This window comes from Homalodisca vitripennis, chromosome 5 (assembly GCF_021130785.1).
Source record: "Homalodisca vitripennis isolate AUS2020 chromosome 5, UT_GWSS_2.1, whole genome shotgun sequence".
Lineage (NCBI taxonomy): Eukaryota > Metazoa > Arthropoda > Insecta > Hemiptera > Cicadellidae > Homalodisca > Homalodisca vitripennis.
Window position 1 is genome coordinate 127344686 of NC_060211.1, and position 24218 is coordinate 127368903.

Here is a 24218-nt window from a genome sequence, read left to right on the forward strand (position 1 = left end):
ATCATGATAAATGTTCAAGGCCTGAAATTAGTAAAAGAATTGAGAATAAAAATCTAAGTTAAGAAATGTAATTACATAATGTTATTTCTGCAAAAAGTATACTAGATTTACTTTCCTGTCTATGATTGGACATAGAGAAACTTTTAAAAATTTAGACCACCAACAGTAAATATAAAATTATACTACTGTCACATAACCAAGGGTGATTTTCAAAAGTTAAAAATATTCATACGATAAAGTGCTGTTCAAGCTGCAAGTTTTAATTAATAACACGTCATTTTCAATACTTAATATAGCAAACTTTAGTGACTAATTATACTTTTTTTGTCATAATGTATAAAAAAGTATTTTGGAATATAAACTTACCTAAAGTCAACTCTATGTACACATTTATGTAGTTAGCTTAAAGGTGATTTCAATAATTTCAGTCTACTTTTCTGGAAATGTTAAAAAACTACTGAGAGGCATATAAAATTTAGTAACTTTGGAAGGAAATTCCTGTATTGTCCTGTAAAATTTTGTAACTGAAACTCTAATTATCTCATTTACAAACTAAATATATATATATCATTCCATTTAGAGCTCACTTATGCAAATGAAAAAATTGAAAACTTGAATATTCTAGCAATTGCACTTTGGTGCAAGTGTAGTGTGTCTGTGTGCTAACTAAACATGCTCATTGCCACCATAGCTGTCTCTCAGAGTGCAAGCAGTACTTTCTATGACACACAAGAGTGTCTGTCATACATGTTATGAAATTAAGTTGAATAATTTTATGTTACTATATTTTGCCACCATATATTATGTTATTTGTTCCTTTATATATTCATTATTTTTGTCATACCGTACTTGTGTTAAAGTTTTTCACCATGATTGTTAATTTAATTTTAATTAATTAAAATTGAATTAAAAATGTAAAATAAAATAAATTAAATGTAATCTACACATAACATGCCTATGCTTGGAAGGGTTAATTCCCACTAAGCGGAATGTGAAACGGATATACTTTTAACTAGTTATGCCGGATGTAAGGCCTTTACAGAATGTAGGGCCATGCCAGAGTATCTCAATTTGTATAACTCAATTCAGTTTAAAACATTTCAATTGAATTGTGTGATTATGTTGTGATTAATTTTCAAAACAATATGCAATGTATATGCATACATTGTTCCATAATAACATTAACAATAGCCTCTCAGACAACTCTACTGATCACCTAAGCAGCTGATAACTATTAACTACTGATAAGAAAATGCTATGCACTGCAGTTTTGAGAAAATACAAGTGCTAATTAAATAAAGTCTTTTATTTATAAATTTCTTATTTAAAATGAGTTTGATTCAGACGTCATTAATTTACTATGGTGATGCCCACGTCACAACAGATGTGCACAATACATAGTACACATAACACAATACATATGATTTACTGTTTGGGACTAAAACATTATACAAATTATATTGACAAAAAATTGTATTTAGTATTCTGCTAATAGTGACTTCTTGAGTTGTCTCCTTATACCAAACAGAGATTTAAATGCAGTTAATTACTGAGTATACATGTTTGTAAGTATGTGTACAGAATTAAGTACTTGGACGATCCTGCCCAAACATGGTATGTACTTTGTGATATTCCCTAAGCCCTAATCAGTTAAGATCTTTTTAAATGTTTGCCTAAAATTCATATGTATTCAAAAACATTAATGATTAACTTGTTAGCAGTAATAACAATAACCATTGTTTATTGATTATTGTCACAACATTTTTCGCAGTAACATGACAAATCTAAATACAATCTACAGTAATTAAGGAATGTACTAATTTATTAGTAGAAATTTATCATTAAGACCAAATAAAATTAAACCCAATAAAAAGATAATTAACTGCAGTACAAGCGTGATTAAAGGGTAATGTACACACAGTCCAATAAATAAATCTAAAGTGTTTATTTACAAAATAAGTTGTTTTTATTTAAAGAAGGTAAAAAACCAAACAAGTACAACAATTAAAAATGTGAACTTTTGACATTTGATATCCTATTAAAATAGCACAGACAATTTCTTAAAAATATTTTGGTTCAAATTAACGCAAAATTAAATGCTCCTTTTGTATAAATACAATCAAAAGTATGGGGACAGAATAAAAACTCTCAATCTACATTGATTTTTCAGAATTTTACAGTAAAAACAGCAGAGTACAATAAATACTATATAAAGAAATTTAATTTACTCTATATATTTGCTCTATTTATTTTCAAAATAAATGTCAAATAATTAAGTATTTAAGGATTATTTTTAGGTACAATAATAGAGTCCAGAAGTACCAGAAGTTATGCTTGGTAAGTTGACCCAAATTTTGTAAACAAAATAATTGTGTAAATATCAACTTGGGAAACAGAGAACTTTGTCATAGTGATTTTACAACAATCTCATGGAACAAATTAAATGTTACTAAAATGCGGTCTTAAGAATTAACATCAAAAGGCAAAATGAACCACATTAGGAGATGCCTTTCTGTAAATCCATAACTTAAACAAGATTACTTCTATGATTATCTATAAGGCATAGACAAAGTTTGTCCAGTTTGTCTATTGCATATACATTAATTTTTATAAGCTCCAAACATAAATAATTTTCAGAGAAATAATGTTTTACAGTTAAGATATAAATAATACTTTTTGCCATTAAAAATAGTGTATTTTAACACAATGTCCATCAATTTTGTACAGATCTTAACTGTTAAGTAATTATTTGTAAGGACAAGACATTTTAACTAGGAAATAGAAGTAGTTTTTACTAGATTTTTTAAAGTCTTATATAAAAATATTGTACTTTACATTGTGCCACTATGTTCTCTTAGGAAATGAAAATGCCTTCTCTAAATTTATTATTACTATGCATAAAACAAACATCATCAGAATTAACATTTTACTAATTTTATATACATACTGTATCTTGTTCAGTAAATGATTCCACACAAACAGTTTTTTCATTGAACCCGATTTCTCTGCATTGGTTTAGATAACTACAATTTTCATGTTTATGTAAATAAAAATATGAAAAGTTTTACCAGCTTCTTCTTATTGGAATGTAATACAGTAGAGTCCCGTTAATCCGACCTAATTGGGACCGAGCCCTATTCGGATTATGTGATTGTTCGGATTAGCCAGAATTACAGAAAAAAATACTGTTTTAAACTTGAGAGTGGGTCTATTTTGTTATACAATTATCAACATTGTTTATTAAAACATGTTTTCTGACTGTTGCATTGTATTTCTTGACAAATAAACGTGTTTGCGAATACCAAGCACATTTACCGTATTTAGTGTGAGAGTTCTATTGTTAAGAAATGTGAGCGTACTGGATATTGTACGGGTCCACGCGTTCAATAGTTGTACGAAACTACGCGTCATCCAATAGACTCTCTTCAATGCGACAGAAGACAATAACTGAATTTATGTCTTTTAACAATTAATATTGTACTTAATAATAATACAGTACTGTACGTCCAATTTTTGTTTGATTTCACTTCTTAATACAGTAATTTAACTCATACTTAACCTATAAGTTTCAATTTGGTACTGTATTTAACTACATTATTTATGTACCGTACCGTACACAATTTGTCTTAATAAAATACTGTATGTCTATTTAATTAAAGTTTTCTTTGTTTATGTACGAAATGATGCACCCATTTTCATTTTTTATGTAATTAGTTCCTATAACTGTTCATTATCGTTATAAATAATTCCTCCTGGACCTGTTCGGATTAGCGGGACTCCACTGTACTTAATTTATAAACAAACACTCCAATAATTATTAAATTTGATTTTATGAGGCTTTTCATGCTCAATGAATACATCATCACACCCACATAACTGAAATAGTCTTTTTTTATTGTGTCCCAGTTATGTGGGTCTGATGATGTGTTCCTTGAACACGAAAGGCTTCACAAAAATAAAATTTAATCATTATTGGAGTGTTTGTTTGTAAATTAACAATAAAGAGTTTTGCAAAAATACTATTTACATAAGCGTTATTGGCTTAGTGTTAGTGAAGCTTATCACTTGATGGACTGGAAAAATGTAATTTCTGTCTATGCACAGTTTATACACTTGACATTTTGCATAAAGCTTCATTTCTATAAGGGCAACATTTAGTTTGATGATGGTGCATGTCAATTCAATGGATTTGGCTGAGCATTAGCGAACATTTTTACGTTGGACTTATGGATCGCTGAATAGATAAATTATTAAACAAGCAGAGTACAATCATATGAAATTTTAAAGTAAAATATGTAGCCTAATGTATCTAAAAAGATGTTTCATCTGTAGATTTTAAATGCAGTATAAAACTTAATCCTACATAGATAAGAATGAGTTCCAAGATGGTGCATGTTTATTCATGGGATTTAGCTGTTCCATTGAGCATTACCACTCAGTAGGCTGGCACAATTTCTCTTTGGTATTCTGGAGGGATATAAAAATTTCTTTTCTGTACAAATGTCTGTACACAGTACATATAAAGAATGAAGTGTGCTACAGACTTTGCATGCAAACTCAGCAAAGCCTGTTTTACATGACACATAGTACAGCCTGTTGTTATTATAATAGTGCTAAAGATAATTAAAAGTTATTAGCATATTTCAAAACCTAACATTAAAACTAATAACCAGATTATTAACAAAATTCAAAAATTTAAGGGTATGTAAGTAGCATATTTTGTTTAAGACAAGCTAAGAAATAAAACTAAGGTATACAATTAAATACTGCATAAGTACAAATACATAAACTAAAAATTAAACAGTGTTCACATATTACTGAATTGTGAAGTGAAACTTCACTTAATAATTACTCAGGCTAAAGTAAATAAGAAATGTTGTATAAAAATGTAACAACTTATTTATTTTACTTCCTGTATGTCTGTTTGTGTAAACTAAATATTTTATTCACTCTAAAAATAAAATGGGGAACCTTTATAGAATAATAGATGGACATCCTTATTATTAAATTCTTTTTGTGATAAAAACTTCTTAAGTATTTCAAACGGTTTTGGAATGGGATTGGGAATTTAGGAAATCCTCTATGCCAATACATAACGGAGTTGTGAATGTTTCAAAATTTTACATGGAAATCATATTGGAACGAAATAGTGTACTAAGCCAGTGAACAAACTTAGTTAAGAAGATCAATTTTTGCATCATGTTTGGGTTTATTGTAGGAACAGTTTTCATTTCTATAAACTGTGTTGTACAGCATATATACTTTTGAATTGGGAACAGTTTGAGCTTTAGGAGTTATGTAGAAATTTTCCATAGGTGCTAACATGAAGATAATTGCAACAGACAAATTTTGTGCAGAAAATACCCAAAATTCATGTAAAGCATATCACCCACATACCTTAGAAAATGTAGAATAAATATGATCTGTAGGGTCCACTAACTTATGCTATGATTAAAAGGGTAAAAAATCACACTGTTTACATCCAGTTGAAGATACAAGATGATATTTGATGTATGAGATCTATAAACCTGACAATGGAATTGTAAGGATTAGATTAGTAGGCAAGGTCATGTAAGCCATAGGCATACCCAGTATTAAAAGAGGGAAGGGGCAAGTCATGGTCGTTCAAGCTGTAAAAGATTCCTCCATCATTCACTAGTACAGTAGCTCTATATTCTTCTCAACTTTACACCATTTCATTGTGGTAAACAATGGTACTTACATATTATATCGACCACACCCCTTCATTTCTCCAAACACAAAAATTCAACAAAAACTACTCTTTATTGAAAAAAAAACACACAAAACTGGTTTTAATTCTTGATCACACTTCGCCACCCAAAATGCAGCGATGTCAGCGCAGAGCGAGCAGAATGGATCCCCGCCTTCGGCCACCACAGACGACCGCCATAGTGAAACATGCACTGGCCGTTATCGCTGGAGCGGCCGGTCGCTGAACCTTGACCAGGGGGGAAGGGACAGGTATTGCGATAAGATAACACCGGACATCTATTGTGGGCAGTTACCTTAAAAACAACCATGCTTCTAAATCACCAAATATGTTGATGTTTTAAAATAATAATAGTGTGGTCGATATAATACGTAAGTACAGTAGAGTCCCGTTAATCCGACCTAATTGGGACCGAGCCCTATTCGGATTATGTGATTGTTCGGATTAGCCGGAATTACAGAAAAACACGGTTTTAAAATTGAGAATGGGTCTATTTTGTTATAGAATTATCAACATTGTTTATTAAAACATGTTTTCTGACTATTCATTGTATTTCTTGACAAATAAACTTGTTTGCGAATACTAAGCACATTTACCGTATTTAGTGTGAGAGTTCTATTGTTAAGCAATGTGAGCGTACTGGATATTGTACGGGTCCACGCGTTCAATAGTTGTACGAAACTACGCGTCATCCAATAGACTCTCTTCAATGCGACAGAAGACAATAACTGAATTTATGTCTTTTAACAATTAATATTGTACTCAATAATAATATCAGTACTGTACGTCCAATTTTTGTTTGATTTCACTTATTTAATTTTTCATAATTATAATTTCATATAATAATAATTCACTGATTACAGTAATTTAACTCATACTTAACCTGTAAGTTTCAATTTGGTACTGTATTTAACTTCATTATTTATGTACTGTACCGTACACAATTTGTCTTAATAAAATACTGTATGTCTATTTAATTAAAATTTTCTTTACTTATGTACGAAATGATGCACCCATTTTCATTTTTTATGTAATTAGTTCCTATAACTGTTCATTATCGTTATAAATAATTCCTCCTGGACCTGTTCGGATTAACCGACGTTCGGATTACACGTGTTCGGATTAGCGGGACTCCACTGTACCTAAACAACTGATTATTAACGATCACCCTATCTGTTTTTGACTATTATCACTTTATAACCATATAATACAGGGGCTATTTAGAAAGTAGATTAAGTTTTGATATAAACAAAAAAACAAAGTATAAGGAAAAATTGTATATTTGAAAGTTTTACTAAAATGCTATTTTTCAACATATTCACCAAATTTAGGAACTGATAATAGCAGTGAACTAGTTTTGAAATTCCAGTGTTATAAAATTCTGCTGTCTGTGACTTCAACCAGGTAGTCACACCCTCCCTCACTATCATTACAACAACAATCATCAGCTGGGTAAAATAAAAGAAAAACAAATATTTTACAAAGTTGTACCAACCAGAAACATTAAATGCATTAACATAAGATTAAAAAGAGATCCTAGTCTGTTGAGGGCTGCTATCTAGCAGACAACAGTATAACTATGTAGTTAAAGTTTCATGATGAGACCGTTTCGTAACAGCTTGATTGTGGTACCATTTATTTCCTGTGGTTACATTTTTCATAGCATTCTAGTTGGATCAACTGCAACAGTCTCTACTGTTATTCAAATTAATAGTTTACATTAAAAAGAAGTAAAATATGATGAGCTTGTGTAAGAGTTAAATCAACTAAAATGTTGTACTGTTAACATAATTATTGTGGGCCATAGTTTTGTTTTGTATTTTACTGCAATTACCCTCAGAAATTAGATTTTCAAGAGGCAATTTGCAAATTAAATAATTGTTACTTGTTCGCTGCCGGGATCTTAGCCGTCTTGCGACTGCGACATAGGGCGGGCAGGGCTTAAGCGGGTCAGCTGTTTACAGGTTGGGTCGAGGTTCTTGTAGTTTCCCTGATAGAACTGGCTCAGGCGGCAGTCTGAGTTTGGATTCTGTGTGTATCGGATGCCTGCGTTTATCGCCTCTTTTGAACTGGCATCTTGATTGTACTGAACTTCACCAATTGCTAAATAATTTGTATATTGCATCGTACTTTTGAATATTTGAAGATGCCCCACTATTAGTTCAAAATGTTGTAGTTTCCCCTTGTATAAATCTGCTTTAAATCGCGTAAGGATTGCCGTAGCTTTGTGGTAATTTGTTGTTTTTTCCTGTGTACTTTCAAGAAATTAATTCAATTTAATTAGTCAATTCAGAAAGAATACAGATAAATTCAGAAATAAGTTTTAAAAAGATAATCAATATATACTGAAGGCAAACGTAAATTGAAGCACCACTTTATTAAGTTTAGAAGAGCAGAAATTTAATTGAAACTGTGTGAAAGATTTTATTTTTATTTATTTATTTTTATCCATTAAGGTTCGTTGAGAAGTGTCAGCTTGTTTTTTTTTATTAATAAAAAACTTTATTTTCAATAAGTGAATTTTTATTTTTATTAATTAGCAAATAATAAAATCCACGTATCCTTAAATATTATTTTATATCCAAGCATTGGTTGAATGGTAATACCACAAAATAATTCTCACTGTATTGGAAAGGTATTTTATTTCCAGCATTCATTTAAAATGTGTAGCTACAACAAGCACAAACAGTAAGGGTTTGACATTTCCACTGACAATGCTGAAGTTGCACAAATGAAGTACCTCCTCCACTAAAATAGTACGACACAGTTGTAGCCATTAATGACATGGTACTGGTGATGGGGGACGTGAATGTAGACAATCTTATTGAAAGCAATGACAGAAGAAACCTGGATGAAATGCTCCTTAGCCATGGCTTGAGCAGACTTCATCTACCCGCAACCAGAATAACAAATCATAGCCAGACCTCTATAGATTTTATATGCACGAACATAAAAGAAACGGATATAGCTACCAAAATAACACAGACAGGCCTCTCAGACCACACGGCCCAACTATGTATGATTCTCACAGATTCTACGAAACAGCCACTGACCCAAACAAAAAGAAGACAGTTTAACGCAAGAACAGTGCAAGAATTGAAGCACAATCTGGAATCCCAAGACTGGACTAAAGTCACTCTCACCGAGAATGTGAAAACTTGCTTATAAAGCATTTAGTGGAATTTTTCAAACCGCAATGAACATAGCATGTCTACTCAAGATAGTAAAGAAGAAAAGAAACCCCTACAAAAATATATGGGACAATGAAAGTCAGGCCCTAAAATTATCATACTTAGAAGCACTGAATAAACAAATCATTACTGGCCACCCTGATGGCAAAAAAGAAACAGCTCGAAGGAAAATGTTATGATATAAAACTCAAAACTCTTCGTAAACAGTGCAACTCTTCATTCATAGAACAGTCGGACAACAAATCAAAAGCTGTGTGGAATGTAATAAATAATGAAAGAAAAGAAAAATCTTCAAAAAATCCACTAGAATGCCTAAAAATAGAGGAAGAAATCGTTGACTCTCCAATAACTATTGCCAATCATTTAAATTACTTCTTTGCTACAGTTGCTAACCAAACACTCCTCAGAAATGGAACATCGACACCTGTAATAGCACCAAACAATAACAACCAAACACTTCAAACACCAAACCTAGCTTTCTCTGAAACCAACAAACAAGAAATTGGAAAAATCATTGACTCTTTAAAAGCAAAAACATCAGCAGGGGAGGATGAGATCTCATCAAAATCGATCAAACAGTGCAAACACGAAATAATCACCCCACTGACTCACATCATTAATAAATCACTTTCACAAGGAATATTTCTAAAAATCTATCTGAAATTCAAATGTGGAGCAACAAATGAAGCCACCAGCTACAGGGCAATTTCCCTAATCTCTACTTTTTCTAAAATACTGGAGCGAGTAATACTAAATAGACTACTGGGCCACCTCAAGCAGCACGATCTTCTCACCCCTAGACAACACGGTTTTATAAAAGACAGATCAACTTCAACAGCAATAGCTCAACTAATTGAAGAAATCATCGACAATCTGGAAAAAGGACAAATTGCAACAAGCATATTTTTGGATTTTAGTAAAGCGTTTGACTGCCTTGATCATGAACTTATACTGAAAAAGTTACACTCTCTTGGAGTCATTGACAAGGAACTTGACTGGTTTAAGAGCTACTTGAGCAACAGGGAACAAGTAGTAGAACTTACTTACTTGGAGAAAAACACTGTGACGAAAGTAAAATCTAAGCCACTACCAGTTAACAGAGGAGTACCTCAAGGCTCCGTGCTTGGACCCGTCTTGTACATTCTCCTAACAAATGACTTCCCAAATTATCTCCAAAACCACTGTGAAATTGTAATGTATGCTGACGACACAGCTTTGATTTTAGCAAATAAGAACAAAGCTCAGCTAGATATAGACTCTTTTGTTGCATATAATGTGGCTAAGCAATACTGCCACCTCAATGATTTAGTCTTAAATGACTCAAAGACCCAACAGCTAGTCTTTACACCTAACCCAAACCAATACGACGGGCTCCCAGAAATAACTACAATTAAATCAGGAAAGCACCTTGGTCTAACTGTAGATCAAAACCTCTCATGGGAACCTCACATCAATCAACTCTGCCACAAACTTAATAGTAGCCTGTATGCAGTGAGAAGAATAAAACAAATCAGTAGCCCTCAAGTAGCTTTGACAGCATACCTTTCCCTATTTGAATGTCATTTTAGATATGGATTGATAGCCTGGGGAGGTACGACAATTGGAAATCTTAAAAGGGTGCTCGTTATACAAAAAAGGGCTGTCAGGACTCTAAGTGGATTAGGACCAATGGACTCATGCCGAGCAGCTTTCAGACATCTAGGAATACTGACGATCATAGGACTCTATATCCTAGAGACGATCTTATTTGCCACAAAAACAGGGCAAGCAAGAACTGGCGACATCCACCCCTACAACACCAGACATAGAAACAACTTCCTCCTTGACCCTCATCATCTGACTCTGTTCGAGAAAAAACCATCGTATAAAGGAGCCATGTTCTAAAAATCTACCTGACCACCTAAGAAAGCTTCCAGAGAAGAACTTCAAGACCTCCTTAAGAAGCTAGCTGCTGGAGCATCCATACTTCAGTGTCCAGGAGTTCCTTCAGTGGAGGACAAGCGCTTTGTAATTTACATACACTGACTCATACACTGATTGTGACATAAACACTGACCTTTGTTCTATTCTCTAAGAATATGTTCAATAAAGATATATTCTATTCTATTCCTTTGAATCATAGGACTCTATATCCTAGAGACGATCTTATTTGCCACAAAAACAGGGCAAGCAAGAACTGGCGACATCCACCCCTACAACACCAGACATAGAAACAACTTCCTCCTTGACCCTCATCATCTGACTCTGTTCGAGAAAAAACCATCGTATAAAGGAGCCATGTTCTAAAAATCTACCTGACCACCTAAGAAAGCTTCCAGAGAAGAACTTCAAGACCTCCTTAAGAAGCTAGCTGCTGGAGCATCCATACTTCAGTGTCCAGGAGTTCCTTCAGTGGAGGACAAGCGCTTTGAATTCCTTTGAATTCAATTTCCTTTGAATAGAATAGAATAGAATTCAATAGAATTCAAAGAGGAACCTCTATAGGTTCCTCTTTGAACTACATTTGATGTTCATACTTTGTGTTTGATAGTCATCAAGCAATGGCAGTGGTTTTTTCAGACCTACGTTTTTTCAATGAATTTATACATTGATTCAGTATTGAGGAAACTAACAAGAAACAAACTACAAAATGATATATCTAATTTTAATAGAATTCAATGGACAAACAATAATCATCACTTAGTAAAATGGTGCTAATAATAAAATTAAGTAGCCTCAAAATTGTTGTCTAGCTTACTGCACAATATATCACAGAACTTCATCTCAATGGGTAAATCAACCCTTCTACTCAAGCTTGATTGCTCACTACAAGCGATAGATTTTAAGGAGAATTAAAATAAACAAATACACAACATTTTATGATGATTTAATCATCTAGTTAATTACAACTTACAGATCTGAGAAAATAAAATCTATAACTTTACATTAAAGGGTAATCAGCCTCTGCAGTGTAGCTTTTGACACGAGAAAACCAGAGTGGAGGAAATCTAGAACCGACAACCTCGAATGCTGTAGAAGTTCCATGACCGTTCCTGTTTTTAGTGAAGACTGAATAGCACCTCCATCGCAGTTGTCCATGCGTCTTGGATCGATAGGTCACAATCTCAAATTCCTATACATTCGACAACAAATATTAGGTCTGTTATATTAGCTTGAGTATATTCCTTGAAATTCCTTATACATAATAAGTTCAATGAGCTAGTTCTCATAAATAATTAAGATACCAATTTTTCAAACAAATAGGGTCATAGTGATAATATTGGGATCAGCCAGTTTTTGAATGAATACTGTGCTGTAATTTGTTAGTGTTAGCTAGCTATTCACCCAACTTAAATCAAAATTTGTATACTTACTTCCCTCTTAGACATATAACAATACACTTAAATCATTTATCAATACAGTTAGGCTATTCACTGAGATTAATTAAATCCTTCTCTGTGACACAAGAATAGTATTTGTGTTGCTACCTTTCTATTTTAGAATTTGACCAATAGACAAACGCATTAGTGGTATGCAAACTTTTGAAATACCGCTTTCCTTTATAATCTGGTACCATAGACTATATAAAAATCCATTGTGGCATCAAAGTTTGTGATCAATATATTGAGTGACAACTAATAATAGTGGATAAGTAACACCATCTTGATTTAGTTATTTTCATAACTTCTATAACATTTTTTTTTTATTCTGGACAAGAAAGGTCCTACATAAATAAATATTTACTTTTTAAAATTTATTTGAAAAGTCATGAGTACCGGTTTTTTAAAGAAATGTTACACTAAAGAGTGTCATTTTACCATGCAACAATACAAATTATGACAGTTTTTAGTTTATGTTCAGTAGTTTGAACCTTAACACTAAGCAAATGCTACTTATTAAAAAAAAATACAGTGAGATAGTCATTTAATAGATGTTAGTGAGTGAGATCACTGTGTTAGAGTCAGTATTCACCTGGCCTCAGTGTTTAGTGTGTATCTTATTAATGTCTCTGGTTTCAGTTAACAGTTAGTTGAGTGGTCATTCACCTATAATTCAAAGAAAAGGATGAGAGCCACATATGCTGGTTTTTACTGCCATAGTGGCTTGATTTCTTGTCAAAGGTCTATTTGTTATGTCACTTTGCCTGTATAATTCTTGGCATTTTTATTGAGCAACCATGATAAGTCTACAACAGTTATCCAACACTAAGAATCAGGACTTGACTTGTTTGAAAGTGCTCTAACTGTCATACTCCTGTCTGAAGCCTGGACATTTTATTTTGTAACTAATCAACAGAGTAGATAGATTCTGATATTGCTACATAAACGATGTACAAAACGAGTAATATTGGTACATTTCTTTTAGTTTAAAAATTGGATGGACACAATCAGTTATTTAATTTAATTTTAGAACTGATTCCTGATTATAATTCTAAAAAAAGACAAAACAAAGTACAACCAATGAGTGCAATGTCAAGCCGTAACTTTTGTTAAATTTCAACATAATCAGACACGGCATGTCAACACAGAAAAATTGTAAATTTTCCAATTTTATGCTCACCAAGTGAAACGTTTGTTCCTGTGTGTTGTTGTTTTTGCGTGACCTTGCATACTTCTGTGACATGAAAGCTTCTTGTTTCTGCATCACCAGCGTGACACGGTTTTCACACAGCCGGTAGTGACCCACCATCATAGCTGGGTGTCGCATCTGCCGCGTCTTCAGCTGCCCAAGGCAGGAGGTGGGCTCCTCAGTTGATGTCAGCATCAGCACCAGGCCCTCGGGGAAAAATCTGCACAACGTTTACTTGATTCATTTTTTTCACATTTCTTAGTATAGCACAATTACTAACATTATTAAATGAACACTGATTGACTGGCAATTTGAAAAGTATGTTTTACCATTGTTTCTGTATAAAATGTGTTCATTAAGTGTGGAATAAGCTATAAGATATATATTTTTATAAAATTGTAAAATTGCAACTTAATTTTTAGTATGTAACTTTCAGATTGGCTAGTTTTGAATTTTGTTGGTCATTTTGAATCTGCCTTCTTGGATTTAGGTCTAATATTTTAAATAATATCTGGGTCATGTAATAATCATAATTTTGTTGACCTTTATTTGAATAATACAAACCACTGCCCAGTAATTCATTAATTTAAAAGTTATGAAGAGAAATACAATTTAAAAATACAGACATGAGTTATTACAAATAAACAAATTAAGGTTCACTTATTTCATTTAGCTACTTAACTTTAGCGGTGGCAGACGCAAAACCTGTAACGACTAGCACTTTTTTTGCTAGTTGTGCACATTAACATTTAAAAATCTATACAAAAGAAATCACTGATTTGAAGTGATTTATAAAGGGTGTAACAAAAAGGTTGGGCTGAATATACATTTTCAGATTTTATATATAATTGTGAGCTAAAAATGAAGAATAACTTTTTTCCAGTTTCCACTTCGTTTAGCCGCTAGCAGCCATTTTGCATTTTTTTTATTAACAAATTATTGTCTCTAAAACTAGTAACGCTAAAGAAACCAAATTTGGCACATAGGTTTGAATAGGTAAGAAAATAAAAAATAATTGTGTTATTTTCTTTAATATTAACAAAATGGTGCTAATTAAAAATTTTTAAATTCAAATAAAAAAATCAGCATAGTTATAAAAAAAATACTAGACGCCAACTATTTGGAAAATTGTATTGCAATTCCAACGGTACTAGTTTCAACGAAATCTGTCAAGGCATAAGCAAGCACAACTACATGTGTCACAATACTATTTCTGGTGTTTTTTACTAGATATCATCAGTACTTCCTTGGTCCTCGTGTCCTAAGTGTTTGCACTTTGGTGAGTTCGCTGTAGCCGCACAGTGCAGACAGCTACAGTGTGTTGTTGCATGTCACCTGCCCTGGAGTATTTTATTTCTTTTCCTTTATTTTATTTTTTAGTTTTATTGTACCATGGAAATATCTGACACATAAATAGACAATTGGCTTTGTTTACATGATGATGATATGGACAAGGATAGTGAAAATGACTTAGTGAACAATATATATATCTGTGCCAGCTGCGTAAAGAGTGTTAAGTCAAAAAACATAGTTTTGAGATATTCACGTTTGAAGTTTTCAGTAAATCTGAAACCTACACTTTTTAATAGTATGTGGACATTTTACTCCTACAGACCTCCTATTTTCATTAAAATATTAGTTTGTGTATTACCTTAAAAGGTACTATACTTCAAAATAACGTAACAATATTTTCTTTTATTAGAAAAAAATGTAAAACTTTTTTTGACTTGGACTTAACACGGTTTACACTAATTGCATGGACTTAACTTATTTTATACTAGAAGAAAGCTGCGATTTGAAACAGTAAACTTTTATTACACTGTCTTTAAATATTTAAATTGTTTGTAGGGTTAAAAAAACAAACTTTAAGTAGTATATTGTTTAATTAAGTCAAAGGCTAGATTAAATATTTATACAAACACAAAAGTTTTACTCTGGCAAACATATTGGTAAATTGACAAAATTTAATTTTTTGTGTTTCGGAATAGCTGTAAAAAAGTTAACAAATCTCTAATCTTACAGAGCAGTGAATTATTAATATTCAAACAATTAAATTATTTTTTGAAAATGTCTATTAACCCTTTCCTTTGGCGGTTTGTTTTTATATTTATTTCTTTTCGTTTTATTACATGTTTTTCTTCTTTTTTGGATTTAGTGCGTTCCTCCTCCTTTTTACAACTAATGGTACTGCCTCTTCAGTTTTCTTCATTTGGAATGTCATCTGGATAGGTATCCTTTGCTTTCCTGTAAAGTCTTCAGGTCTTTATAAAATTGGGTGAAAACACAGGTGAAATAAAAGGTAATAGATCAAGGAGGTTTTTATTTTTGTTTTCAGGGATAGGGTTTTGGCCCTTGTAACGTAGACTAGGGTGGTCATTGCAAAAGTGGTTTCATTACATCTCCTTTTAAAACTTATACATTGAAATGACTGATTGGGGTCCAAGGAAGTTTTGTAGAAAATGATTCCAGGTTCACTTTTTAGGTACTTCAACCACTGCACATTCCTCCAATTGAAACTGTTTCCTACAACATCTTGCTTGCGCTGCTGGAGATCACTTTTGAAAAGCTTAGCAAAGTAAAAAAAGTCTTCAAGTTCTTCATTACAATAAAAGGATGCTTTTATCCAGTACTTCGTATAAGCTGGCTCCAATCGTGGGGGTGGTTAATGTTTTCTGTGAAAGGTTTTTTTTACGTTTTTCAATTAGAGCGTGAGATGTATCACACTTCTTGTGCGTATGCCCAGGTATCAAACATTTATGGTTGATTTCATTTAGTCCTGGGCGAATTCTGTAGGGTCACCATACACATAGCAGCTTATGTATTGTGTTTTTGTTTCTGGCCCCCACATGTATCTGTGTACATTGTCAAACATGTCACATCAGGTTTTTGTAGCTTCCGAAATGAACGAATAGATAAATGAACCCACTTCATTGGCACCTCTACCAGCTATACCTTCATGCCAAAGGTAGCAGTAAGTTAAGCCTTCAGTGCAGTCGTAGACTGTTAGGTTGAAAGTCCAAAGTTGGCGTTTATAGAAAGCACAGAACTGTGAACTAGAGGAGTTGGCAGGCATTGCTGCAAATCAAATGTCACTGTTTAGTGGTATGGTCAACTTTTGATTTTTCTTTATCTAACTTTTTTAGATTCATATGCAAACTCTGCATCTTCAAGAATTTTTTCTTTAAATACGCCCCTTTTTCATCTTCCGAAGAAAAATCTGTGCTTTTACCTGCACCACAACATTTCCAAAATCCGCTTAGATCTTGATGACATGATGGTAAACTAACTTGTACACTACATTTCACATTAACCAACAAACTATCAGGTTATGATGATTATTATGTGCTTGTTTTCCAGAGTATGGTCAATACAACTACTGAAAACTAAAGTAGTCAAATCAGGCTTTAAACAGTGTAAAGTGTGTTAACTTAATAAATAAATTAGTGAATAGTGCGATAAGTCACAAATTGCTTGGACTTAACACACTAAACACAAATAGACCTTAAAGCAGTATAGTTTGAGTAAAATGTGACCATGGACTAAACACACACTTTACACAATCAATATTGTTCACTTTTTACTTATACCATTGGCGCACAAGTGAATAACCTGCTTATTATGTGAAATTGGACTTATCACCCTATACACAAACGTAGATATCATTGTTCTGCATGCGGGTGTGTAGCAATAACTCATTTTGACCAATTTTGGGACTTAACACTCTTTACGCAGCTGGCACAGATATATAAAAAAATGATAAAAATAAAAAAAAGTTTTGCATAGTAAAAGTATAAATCTAAACTCTACAAACCTCTCTTTAAAAACAGCAAAACAATATAGTTTAAGGTACAAAAAGAAAATCTTTAAGGGGTTAAACTTCCAATGAACTATATATAAATATGTTTTGGTCATTGGGCTTAATCAGTTATTATGTGCATCGGTTCAAATTCACAAGTCGAAGTGATAATTTTATTATGTTAACGTTAACTAGTCATTATACGTAATAGCTAATGCGTTTTGGCTAAAATAATAGTAGACCTAAGAAACATTACTCTGACCAAACATTATGAAGAATAGCTCATTCAAGTTGGTCAAAGTAATAATTTCAAGATGTAAAGGGAAGTTACGTGACCAGTCTTGTGAAGCGAAGCAAAGCGACATGACTTGACCTGACCTGACCTAACCTATAGTTTAATAAATAAAGCATGATTAATTATTAATGTTATTATGACCAACTTCAGTCAGATAATATGTATAATGGCTGAATACATAGAGCACTATTAATCACGGGCCAAAATCACTAGCTATTATACATAAGCTGGATGAATTACTTTAGTTGTAACACATATAAAAATTTTTGAACTCAGTGCAGTGGTTCTTAATTTATTCACTAAAGACATGCATTTATTTTTAAAAGTAAGTCATAAGAAGTTTAAATTTTCAAAAAAAGAAGACTTAAATTCTGGTTTTTCACTAACTAAATCTTTATGACGCATTTTGTAAAAATTGGTATATTTGTTTAGTAACAGTTGATACATACAAAGATGCTTGCATACATGAAGCGGGAACATTTTCACAAACAGCATGGTAAGTGTCTTAGACAATACCTTAAATAGCGAAAATACTGAACAAAGTGCCAAGGTCTATAGAACTGGTCTTGGAAGCTGTTCTCTCCACTCCGCACATATGTGGTCTTGCTGATGTAGCAACCGTTGAAATGGAGCCGTGGTCGTAAGATGAACATCTCCCTCCAGGACTTATACTCAGACAGACCTCCACAGTTCACTCCCCAGACCCTGCATCCATCAAATATTCATAATTATTGCAACATCAAAGTAATAGGAATAAGTTTCGATAATGTGTGCCTTTAAATAATCAATTTTAATAATTGATAACTAAATTACCAAATGTTTTAATTAAAAGCTAGAGTATAGTTTGCTATTATGTGAAAGTAATTTTTAAATAACGAAAAAAAAAATACTATTTTTGCTATGTAAATATGAACTAATATAATTTTAATATGAACAAACAAAAGAGATATTCTATCCCACCACACACTTTAAAGAATGTGAAGCCAACAGAACAATCATAACATCTATAGAAAGCATAATGTATTGTTTCAATCATCTTGATTGTGGAAGATCACTCTTAATATCATTGCAAATTTTATTTCTTCCATACTAAAGGTACACTCAGATAGTTACGTGATTTTGGAGGGTGCTTGAAAGAAACTGAAATAGTAGAATCCTTGTCAAAATGTTTACAGACTATCTTTGTGAACACCTGCTTGTACAAATATCAAGTAAATCTCTAAAAAAAACATTTGGGCATTTGACTAAAGCAACTGCCTATACATAGCGATTAAAAAAAATTGTGTTTTGTTTTTAGGTCTTGTTCATTTAATTTTAGTTTCTTGCACTACCTTGCACTTTTAAATACAAATTAAAAATTCTGACCATTAATTAATCCAAATTTCATAATTATGTTGTCAATAAATACAATCAATTATTTAAGTTTGTTTATTACCAAAATTATAATGTAAGTATTGATTATTTAGAGGCACCTGCTATCAAACTCTACCTGATAATAATGATACTATGTCCAATAAATTGAATACGTAAAGCCTACATTTTAAGTCCTTAGACTGAAGGGGAGAGAGGAATAACATACAGTAACACAAACAATACAACTGAAATCCATGTAATGAGAAATATGTTCAGTTATAGGGCTTTTGCTGGAAAAAACCTGAACACTGCTCACATTCGTCAGAAGTTTCTGCTAAATATAGACCACCATTCTTGAGATTTGGGTATCTACATTAAACCTCAGTCAATAGAGTGGAAATTAGTTACGTGAGTACATACCATATTACTATTACCCATATGTTAATTAAATGTTGTTCACTCTTCACGCTTCAATTGTTTTTGTAGAAACCAAAATACATATATTCAAGTTGAAGTTCAAGTTTAACGAAGACTGTGACATTTTTTATGTGACTGTAACAAATTGGGGTGAGGATGGTGAAGCCACCCATTTTAAACCAACTTATGAAGCAAAGGAAATACTAGAATTAATGTTCACAAATCTTCTGAACGTTATACACAAACAAATTACTAAGGATAAGCATACAAGATACAAAGTTCAGTTAGAAACAATATGGACTGAATTCAATACGGTACAATAAAACATTGAATACAGCATGGCTTTGGATAGGTAGGCTAGATAACTCATAAAACGTTGAAGATTTATATGTACTACCCATACATAGAACTCTTGAATCAGAAAAAAAAAACCAGAAACAAAGGTGAAATTGTCAGGCCCACAAGTTTTTTTAAAGGTGATCTATAAAATAAGGACTTTATGGGAAAACTATATATTGTAAATCAAGAATTTCATTTAATATTCAGCCACGTTTGGCTAAGAAAAATAGAATTTGACTCTTGACAACATTAGACCCTTAGAAGAAATGACAGAACTTGTTTCAGAGCTTGATCAACTACTGAATAAATACCAGGATGTTTTGAAGAGAATATTGAAATAGTTCCAGATGTAAAAGGACATTTCACATTGAAGAAAGGTCTACTTCTGTTCTTCATAAAACCTAGGTAGGTACCCTATGCTCTTCAGGACAGAGTTGAAGAAGTACAACTGGAAAAACTAGGTACAAGAACATATTGGTTCAACCATTTGATTGGAGGACCCCAAGTTCAAAGAACCAATAGTTCCAGTGGTTAAGCCTAATGGCTCAATAAGGATCTGAGCTGACTACAAAGTTATCTTAAATAAAATGACCAAGGTCTAACATTATTCCGTACTATGAATTGAAGACATATGTGCACAAATGAATGAAGATAGATATTTTTGCGCTTTAAACATCAGTAATGCCTATTTACTTCTAAAAATGTATGAAATTAGTGCTGACATGCAAATATTAAATACTCATATATTACTATACAAGTAATCAGATTAATGTGTGGCATAAAAAGTTCACTCTCACAAGTAAGATCTTGTACAACGATGATGCAGTCCAACGTTTCTTTAACAAAATTTTAGTACACAGATCTGTAAAAGCTCATCTGCTTCAAATACTTTCCCAGGCATTAAAAATAATTGAAAGATAAAAACGTACATCTAAACAGAGACATGCAGATTTAACAAAATGAAAACTGAATATCTTGCTCATGTAATAAATTCTGAGGGATTGCACAGGTCTGACGCTAAAATCAGAAACTACTGAATGCAAGAGATCAAAAAACGTTACAGAGCTAAGAATATTTTTAAAAGTTTGTAACTATTACAATACATTCATTAGCGACTCGACAACAATATTATGCCCTCTAAACACAAGCTGCTGCATAAAGGTGGTGCATATAAAGTACATGGACAAAAGGATGTGAGTGTAGAAATATTGTAGCTCCTATTTTCTGAAGACCAAAGGAAGTTTGATTGGTGAGTTTGTGAAATGTTAAATGACTGTTAATTCTAAAACAAGTAATGAAGTTCAATGGCCTTAGCATCTTGCTCATGAATATAAAAGGGAATATATTTCGGCTTTTTATTATGGTCATGTTGAGCCACTTTAGTGATATGGGATCATCTTTGGTGTACTGGTAACCCCCTCCCACATACTTTTCAGTTGTACCGAAGCACCCTTAGCAAAATATTTATCGAACCACATAAGCAAAAACCATAGCAGTTTCGTTTTCACCTAACCCTTTCAGAACGAAACATGGGCACTGCCCGTTCAGCTGTACTACGTCATATTTTGCTGACGTATGAGATTAGTTTGGTGGCTTCCACTGGCTCTGCATTGTGCTGCTACCTCTCGGGAATAGTTTTAACTATTTGAAAAAATATTGCAGCTGTTTTTTTTTTCAGTACATTTACTGGTTTGTTGACAAGTGACAAAAGTTCCATCTGAGTGAATTGTCTGCTGATGTAAAAAAACTAGTTGAGCCACTGTGAATCGGGTTCTTTGTATTTTTATTGTTATTTTCGCCATGATACAAGCTTATTATAGTTTTGAATCTATTGTATGTGGGCAAAGTGTGATTAAATAATGCAGTCAGTATTGGGTCTCATTTTCATGTGAAAATAGGTAAATTTTATTACTTTGGATTGAGTTGCTAGATTATAGTGTTGAAACAATGCGTGAATTATTTGTTTAGTACTCTTTATTTTTCAAGTGGCTGCAGGTACAAGTGGATTACAATTTAATGCCATTAGTGATATACTAGGTGACGATTTAACAACCAGTCATGAAAAGACCGATTTGCCTCCACCTGATCTAGGCCTAGATATTCGTAACAATAGCGGTAATGGCGAGGTAGTTCATGGAACTGATTACGAAATTGATTTAGATGTAGCTGCTCAGGAAACGAGTAGGTCTTAATAAGATTTTAAAAAACCCTCTGAAGATCATAATTACACAGTTGTTGACAAAATTTACCTTGAATTCAACCATTTTGAGTACATTGTGGTTTCTGGATATAGGTAGGCAACTTTAGTGTCCGAAATAAACTAAAACTTCTGTCACCATCTGTCGTCTGTAAATAAAATATAAAGAGTAAATTTATATAGGTCTTGCATGTATTGTAGTTTATTACTTGCATTTGTTTTCTAGAGAAAAAAATACGTACTCAATAAAAAAAATATGATTCTGTGCACCAACAGATATAAAATTTGCATTACACTTGGGACTTTGGTTTAAAAATAACAAACTATGTGTTTTAAGTGTTCAATTATAAAGTAAAAATATACTGGTGTAACAAAAACCATTGTTTTATACCCTGTTTTAATCCACATTTAAAGGCTAATAATAAAAAATGCATTACCTACTTTTTATAGTAAAAAGTATTAGTTTAAAAAATAAAACACTGTACTTTAACGAACATTTAATTCCAACTGAGGTGAATACCAAATACTACACCACAATGCATCTTAAAGGTTTTTTCAAGGTGATAAATAAAATATTCTTACTTAATTTGTATCTCCTTATAAAGTTATTATTTTATTTTTAATCGAACAGTTGTAAAAACACAATTAGTAAAATAATTTAAAAATAATGTACTTTTAACACTGATTTACATAGAAGCCGTAACTAAAAAAATATTCTAATGTTAAGACTTAAATTGCCATAACAATAATAACGAGCAGAAACAGAAATAAACCAGGGGAAAACACAAAGAGAACAGGAAAATGTTCTATGTTTACCAAACAGCTGAAATAGTTCACAGTACTAGAGTTAGAGTGCAGCACTAGTCAATGAAGTAACTTATTGCGTAGTTATGCTTGGTAGGAATTATAGAGTATTTCAACTTTAAAAATGGATTCAGGATTATAGAATCGTGACAATAGCAGGGTTGGTGGAATATCAAGCAGTATGAATGTGAGGAACAAAACAGAACAGTTTATTACTACTATGGTACAAAGAGGCACAGTTATACAGCCACTATTCATGATACAAGTGCTTTACCAACTATGTACTAGTACATCAGTTTACAACAGTTCCCCAGGATCTACATGAGGAGAGCAGATTGTGTGTTTTTAAAAGAAAGTTAAAACTGTTTTTATTAATACTTTTAATGTTTTACTTTTGCTGAAATTAAGGAAACAGTATTATCTGATACATTATCAAACGTTTAATCAGCACAAAGTTGTTTTAATTTATATAATTGGTTTTTTTAATCATTATTTGAAATATTTCATTCTAAATTGTACAAAGAACAAATACAAAAATTGATTGATTGACTCTGCTTGCTTGTGTTGTGCCAAATTTGCTTGCATGTTTCAGCCAAATTCTGCCTAGCAACATACGACCTTTTGAGTGTAAATGGAACATTTTTCATCCATTCCATATAAGCCCGGTCTTGTCTCCAATAATGTTTTGAATCAAATAAGAAATTTCAAGTTGCTGTCAACAATTGGCAATGTTATCGTGTGATAAAACTTTACAATAGAAGTCCAGAGACATGCAGATATTTAAATCAATGTCAGCATTTGTTTTAAAATGTAAATAATAAACATTACGTATAACTACAATTTGTTATAGCCTAATGGAAGTCACTCTCTGAACAATCCTCACACCTTTAAAACTCATTACACTTCATGTACGTGGATGTGCATGTAAGATCGTTGAAAACTATCTCACCTGACACACACAAGCCTCCAGATTTCCGAGTCACGACTACAAACATAGAAACCTCGACAGACTGATGAGCACATCTCTAGGGAGCGCAGATCCAGTTCTGAGGACACGACCCAGCGCAGAATGTACAGGATGATCTCCACGGGGAGGGCAGAAATGTGTGTCATCTGCAACACAATCCTGAGTTCTCCCAGGCTGCTTTGGAATCACGTTATAAAACAGGGTTCTACCCTGAGACGTAAAACGAACTTTTTACAAATTTTGCAAAGTTTAATGCCCAAATTTTTTAATAGTTTAAACTGAGGAAATGAGATCCACTGATGATACTTTTGGTTCACAGTATATAAATCGTTTCAATAAATATGTAGCACAACAAAGATAGAATTCAACACTCAGTGTCTGTTAACGAATCCGGAGTTTACAAAAGATAAGGATCTATAACAGGTTTATGATCCTGACCTTTGGAGAAAATGACTTCAAGAGCTTGGTATTACTTTAAAATGAGGAGGAATGAAGGAAGTTGTAAACTAAATCTTGGGGATAATTCTGAGAGCTAAAACTAGCTTCAAGAATGCAAAACTAAGACAACTTAAAAAAAAAC

The 24218-nt window shown here is 32.5% G+C and overlaps 1 protein-coding gene across 1 annotated transcript in view; it reads right to left on the bottom strand.

Annotated features, from left to right (window-relative positions):
- Window positions 1-11767: 11767 nt before the first annotated feature.
- Window positions 11768-24218, bottom strand: part of LOC124362854 (F-box only protein 9-like) — a 32634-nt gene continuing 20183 nt past the window's right edge. Inside the window, 4 exon segments of the mRNA XM_046817713.1 lie at window positions 11768-12034; window positions 13462-13690; window positions 18078-18266; window positions 23621-23784. Coding sequence (XP_046673669.1) covers window positions 11843-12034; window positions 13462-13690; window positions 18078-18266; window positions 23621-23784 — 774 coding nt within the window. The 3' untranslated portion in view covers window positions 11768-11842.